The sequence below is a fragment of the Mus caroli genome, chromosome 1 (assembly GCF_900094665.2).
Source record: "Mus caroli chromosome 1, CAROLI_EIJ_v1.1, whole genome shotgun sequence".
NCBI lineage: Eukaryota > Metazoa > Chordata > Mammalia > Rodentia > Muridae > Mus > Mus caroli.
In genome coordinates, this window is record NC_034570.1 from 76,131,012 (window position 1) to 76,137,869 (window position 6,858).

The following is a 6,858-nucleotide window of genomic DNA, read 5'->3' on the forward strand; positions in this document are numbered from 1 at the left end:
GTCAGCCGACCCTGCGCCCCAGCTGTCCCGGTGCTTTTCTGACCGGAAGAGGCTTGTCGGATGATACTCTTATAACATAAAAAAACCCAAAGGACTAACTAAATTAATTTTGAAAAATATGATTGAGGTATTCACCCAACATGGACTAATTATCACACCTGATAAAATTCAACATAACAAGCCAATAAATTGTTTGAGAAAAACAATTCATAGTAAATATATCATATCTTAAAAATTACAACTATGATGAGTCTTCATAACTTCTTCAAGCTGAATGTGGGCATTGAGATATTTTTGAAGCAGGAGGGGGAAGGGTAGGGAAAATAGGAGACTTGTTTGTCCTTAAGAAGGCCACACCAATGATTGTATTACTCTCTAATGTCTGTGTCCTGACTGGATCTGGCTGAAAGTCCAAGACATCAGGAGTCCAAGCAGGTCAGTTCAGCATGTCTGATGATGAGATTCACCAAGGCTGTGTATTCTGTAATATAAAATCTCAAAACAAAATTTTAGTATCATCAAGATAACCTTTTTGTTTGATTCTCTGAAATTTAATCCTTCAGGTGGCCTCCCTCTATCAAATCTGATCCATATTGCTCTGGAAGTTGTATAGACATAATCACCTTTTCTAAAAATGCAAAGACAAAAAACCTTTCTCCCAAATAAGCATATCCTTTAGCCAGTCACCAGAAAAACCTTTATTTTGACCTCTCTCTGAGAGGAATAATATAACCACGAAACTCACTATCACAACCATTTTGAAAATTAAAACAACCCAAAACTAGTGAAGTAAACTAAAATACTGTATGTGCCTATTCTTAAGCCTCTTCTAGTTTGCCATGCAGAATAATAACCCAGAATTCCCACGGAGCCCACTTTAGACAGAATTTGAGTATCCTGTAAGACATATTAGAGCAATATATCTCTATACCATCTATCTGTTCAGCTCTCTGCCTGGAGCCACAGACATTATTAACTAATACCTGTTCACGGCTCTCTCTACTTGGAGTCAGTGACTAATTCTAAACCATGGGTGAAATTCTCCATGTGATTCAGACAAAATCTGTATATAAATCTATCCTAAAAGCAAATAATCTCAATTTTATAAATTCACAGTTCAATCAATCTCTGCCCCAAGAAGTAAGCAACTTCCATTCTATGACTCAGAGCACCCTGTACTCCCCACAGCAGGGGACCTCAGAGCCCTTTCTTTGTTTCAAAGTTTCTGCTTTTGAGTCCATGTGACCTGTCCCAGTGCTAATAATCTTAAATTTCTAGTGGATTCTTGCCCAACACATTGTTTCACCACCTGTTATGGGAAATATTAAAAAACAAAACTGGCACATTCTCTGCCTGATGGCCTGGCTGGCCAATCACTGTCGGGAAATGGCAGACCTGTTTTTATCTTGTGGAGACTCTCTGGCTCAGAGCTCCTGAAATGTCTCCGCCCGGATTGCTAAGCAGGTCATGGTGGGTCACTACTATGCCAGACTCATGCTTCAAAACTCCCACAACCTTGTGGCGTACCTCAGGCAAACCCATGCTTTGCTGCCGTACTTTTCTCTCTTAAACCTAGACGAACTGCTGTGTGAAGGAAAACACCACACAAACAGTTCAGAAACAATGGTAACTCAATTGCCTGGCTCAACAACTAAAATCCTAACTTGTGAGCCTTATTAAATCTAAATCCTCTGCTGGTGAATCCTGATGGATCTGCCATTGAAACCAGGAGACACTCGTAATTATATCTTGTTCTCACACTTTCCCCGTCCAAAAGGACTTCTCTCCCTCCTTCCAACCCAGAAGTCCTTCCAACTCACCCAGTGATTGGCTCCTTTATTTATTAGGGAATTGGTTCACAAGAAGTCACCTGAGTATGTGACTCACTCCTGGTCTGCAGCCTCTCCCAGGAGAGTGCAATTAACATCAAAATACAAACAGAACCAGGCCCATCCACACACAACAGGTCTGTCATAGGGAACAGCAAGAAAGAAAACCCAACTGACAAGGCTGAAGAACAGGGAGAGGGAGTGTGAGGGTAAAGGTACATCCAGTTGATTATACTGTTGTCTTTAAGAGCTAGTTCTCAGAGGTGGACAAGGGGAACTGTGGAGCCAGTGATAACTTTACAGAGGGCTAGGACCTGGATGTGATGCTTAAATTTTCTAAGAAAAAATATCATGGTCATTTCATGGTTGTGTCTTGGTCAAACATAGTGCTGGCTCCTCTTGCAAATACCAGTTTACTACGTTTAAAAAAAAAGGATTTAAGTGCAAACTTGTAATGCCTCCTAGAAACAAAATGAACAAAGGCAAAAGGCATGCTATAATGACAGGTCACTCTGAAAATTTCCCAAATAAAGGATGAACAATGCAGAGTCTATTTTACTACTTTTCTGCTATGAGGCTGAACTATGTCCTCTCTTTTATATACTGATGCCATGACTCCCAGGACCCCAGAAAGCAGATGTTATCTTATGTCCTCTCTTTTATATACTGATGCCATGACTCCCAGGACCCCAGAAAGCAGATGTTATCTAGAGATAGCATCTTTACTGCAACTAAGAAAAGGTGGCCAAGTCAACGTAAGACCACTCAGATAGTGTCCAGAATAATTTTATGTCAACTTAACACAAATTGGCATCATCTGAGAGAAGAGAACTGAAATCTAGAAAATACCTCCATCATCAGGCTGTAGGCAGGCCTGTTGAGCATTGTCTTAATGAGTGATCAAAGGGAGAGGCGCTAGTTCATTGTGGTTGGGGCTATACATGGGATGGTGATCCTGGGCGCTATAAGAAAGAGGCTAAGCAATTCATGAGGAACAAGGCAGTGAGCAGCATCCCTCTGTGGTACTTGCAACAGGTCATGTTTCTAGATCCCTGACCAATTTGACTTTTTGTCCTGACTTCCTTAAATGATGACTGGAGGCATGGGAGTGTAAGCTGTGTTATTTCATCACAGCACTGATAAACCTTATGAGGACAGGTAGGTTTGAATACATCATGACTGGGCTTGTTCAATAAACTAAGGAGGCACACGTTAAAATCAGGCAGACTCTATGAAGACAGAGTTTTCCAAATTTGCTTACAGCTTAATCTTAGACTACTAAGCATGGGACACTATGAGAAAATAAAAACCTCTGGTCTAAACCAGCCACTCCAGGAACCTGGTGGAAGCAGAAAAAAGACACTGGAGACACTCTGCTTTCTTTCTTCCTTTTCTCTTTTGATCAAACTGGGCCCCGAGCCCTTGGGTAGGTGCCACTCACATGTAGAGTGATTGTTTTCCCTCAACCCCTGTATCTCTCTGCAAACAGCTCCACAGACTTACCCAGTTTCCCCTCATCCATCTCCCAGGCCAATCTAAACCCATCTCATCTAAATGCAGGCAAGCTAACCCCAGGGCACAGCCATCAGAGTGGTTGGGCCCAGCAGCTTCAGGCCCATGGTGAGCAACATGCCCTGGCAGAGATCTCCTGAATGAGCAAAGCTGCCAGATCATGGCCTCTGTGTGGGAATAAAAGGAGAATTCGGAGCTGGGGACAATGATTCACTGCAAGGACCTGCCCCTCCCCAGCATCCAGAAGATCTGCCCTGGGATCAGCCATCCCTGCCTGTCTGTGTACATCACAGTCCACCCTGTATCTAGTCCCCTACTGCTTTCACATCCAGAATGCCCTATCTGCTGAGATGGAGCTTATTTCCCCCATGGAAAGACAGTTGAGAGACTAGGAAGCAAATGAGACACAGGAGTCAACAGTTGGAGAGCAGTTTGCTGATGTTTATTAAGCAAGAGAAGCTTTGTGATTACAGATGTGTCAACGCAATGGGAAAGCAGGTCATTGGTGAGAATTACAGGCACTGTAGAATGTCACAGCATAACCCAACCAGATCGCACGTGCCACAGTTGTGATTGAAAGGTAAGTGACCCAGAGGACCTGGGATTCATTCACTTGCTTGGTGCCTATCAAGGGTTGGCAGGATATCAACACTAGAAATGCCAGACTGCAATGGCATTAAGCTCAGTTCATGCTGGTGACTCACAATCCCATCAGGAACAGTCAGACAGACAGGTAAGCTGGCAGGCACGCAGGCAGGTAGATAGACAGACTAACCTCTAGCAGTTACCTACAGCAGAAGCCCAGAGGCCAGCAGCCATGCTAGCAGCAGCACTNCTTGCAGCCACACTTCTGCTGGCAGCAGCACTTCTGCTGGCAACAGCCCTTCCCACAGCCACAGCCGCAGCCACAGGAGCCACAGCCACAGGAGTTGCAGCAGCAGCGGTGGCAGCAGCAGACTACCACAGGCTTGCAGCAGCCACAGCAGCCGCAGCAGCCACCACAACAGTCACAGCCGCCACAGCCACAGCCACCACAGCCACAGCCACCACAGCCACAGGAGCCACAGCCACCACAACCACAGCCACCGCAGCCACAACCACCGCAGCCACCACAGCCACAGCCGCCACAGCCGCCACAGCCACCACAGCCTCCACAGCCACAGCAACCCATGTTGTCAGTAGAGAGGACTCAGGTGCAGTGAGGAGAGAGACTCAGGAGAGGAGAGGGAGATGTGATGCTCCTCCTGCAGGGGGAGCCCCTTAAGTACCAATGCTGAGGAGTCCCGCAGGGAACACATGGCCACTTCCTTGCTGTCACGTGACTTGCTTACACATGAGTATCTCACCAGCTATTATTTACCTCTCTTCTCAGACAGCTTTGACTTCTGCATATTTCAGTCATGTTTTCTCTTCCTAATCTACACTCCAGTATGAATCCAACGAGCCAAACACATCTGGGAAAAATTCTGGGCTCCAGGGACCCAGGAAGGCTGTGCAAGCAATGGGTGCTCTTCCATCTTCCCTCGCTGTGTTGAAAGCATGACTGGCTTTCTGTGAAGCTGTGTGCAGGGCTTACAGACTACAGGCATCTTCAGGGAGCCCCTGGACCACATGGCCTGTGGGCTTCTGAGATGTCCACAAGTAAAGATGACACCTAGACGCTGCCTTCAGAGAGCTTGTAAGAGAAAGCAAGTCTGTGGAGTGGGAACGAGAAATAAGAACAGAGTCAAAGGTGCAAACCCCAGTGTCCTCTTTACATGCAATGGAGTCAGCTGGGCTGCAGTCAACTTCCCATCTCTGCATATGAGGCATAACTGTGTGATTTATCTTATGGGCACCCAGGCCTTAATGGAAGGTTTAAATTAAGCACTCTGTCTTTATAACCATCCATATTATAGTGATGTAGCTTTTGGTATCTTCCACTTTGAATCAGGAATTAATTTTAGTCTCTGATTATGGAGTATAAATTCATGAGTATAAAACATATTGACCCAGCCTGACCCAGTTTTCTAGAAGAATAATCTAGATTGTATTTGTAAGCAGTAGCATTGTTATTGTAGCTAAGGGATGACTTTACATAAGGGAGGTACGGAATTTACGTGGAAAGGATCATAATATGTCTTTGATCCTGGTGAGGCTTACGGGCATGTTCACCAACAGAAAGGTGACAAAGAAGGCTCTTCTTTATGCAAGTCTCCAGGAGCAACTATGTCAACCTTGGAAGTTCTAGGGAAACTCAGCTCCTAGGAAACATACCCTCTATTCTTCACTTAATAAACTGAGTGCTTAAGAAACAGCATCTGTAGCCGGGCGTGATGGGACGCGCCTTTAATCCCAGCACTTGGGAGGCAGAGGCAGGTGGATTTCTGAGTTTGAGGCCTGTCTGGTCTACAGAGTGAGTTCCAGGACAGCCAAGGCTACACAGAGAAACCCTGTCTCGAAAACAAAACAAAACAAAACAAAACAAAACAAAACAAAACAAAACAAAACAAAACAAAACAAAACAAACTAATAAAAATAAACAGCATCTGTTCTTTACTTGGTACCAGTGTTCCTCAAGGATCTGAGCACCAGGAAGGATTGAAAATTCTTATGATGGATTGCTTCTCTCCATTGCCTAGTCCTTACCACTTGGGCAACATTTGGTCCAGAGACAGCTTTCATAAAGGCTTTTAGGGAGTGGGTAGCTTAAATTATGTGCATATTCAAGTGACCTAGGGACGTGCTGAGCTAACTGAGTTTGGTGAGGCAGAGGAAACAGAGTGAGAGAAAGCAAGGAGTCACATACCTTTTCATGGTGTATATACATGATACATTAGGAGCAGTCACTTGTCTTGGTGCAGGGGAAATTCCGAATAAGTGTAGGCCGTAGGCACTGAAGATGTTTCTAAAGATTCTAGGGAAAAAAGATGAGTAGAGACTTTATTATGGATTAGGTGTATGGGGTAAGTGTGAGCTAGAGATGTACACTTGAGGTACATAATGGAAATGAAATCTAGGGTGATGAATGGGGTCAGGCAAGCAAGGAGTCCATCATAATGAGGATTGTATATGGACTTTTATAGGAAATTTGGTGAATTGAAGAGGGAAAAGTGACATTTATGGTAAATGATTTTTAAATATAGCCATCAGTATATAAAAATCATAAAAAGAGATTTGCTCTTATGATGAGAAGAAAGGTAAGATGACATAGAAGAAAGGAGACCTTTGAAAACATGCCATGTTCTACATGGATGACACTACTTGTTCTTTCGCTGTGAGAGTACTTGTTAAAGCAGGGAGATTTCAAACAGATGATGGAAGAAAAGCACAGAAGAGGAAGAGAAAATGGCTTCCAGTGACTGAATCTTCATTCAAAATCTGAAAGACACGGTATGGGGCTGTGAAAATGATGGCCCCCTCCTCCACACCAGCACCTTCCGACTTGCTTGTGACAGCTTTACAAAGGAAAAGTCATTGCTAGCAAGTGCGTGAGGTCATGTGAAGTGCATGGGATGTAAACAAGGGAGAACTTTGG

General features: G+C 44.2%; 1 protein-coding gene across 1 annotated transcript; it reads right to left on the reverse strand.

Annotated features, from left to right (window-relative positions):
- Positions 1 to 3,770: 3,770 nt before the first annotated feature.
- Positions 3,771 to 4,572, reverse strand: LOC110304107 (small cysteine and glycine repeat-containing protein 6-like). The gene has a single exon (XM_021175379.1). The coding sequence runs from the start codon at positions 4,510 to 4,512 to the stop codon at positions 4,162 to 4,164; it is 351 nt and encodes a 116-aa protein (XP_021031038.1). The 5' UTR covers positions 4,513 to 4,572; the 3' UTR covers positions 3,771 to 4,161.
- Between the last annotated feature and the right edge of the window lie 2,286 nt (positions 4,573 to 6,858).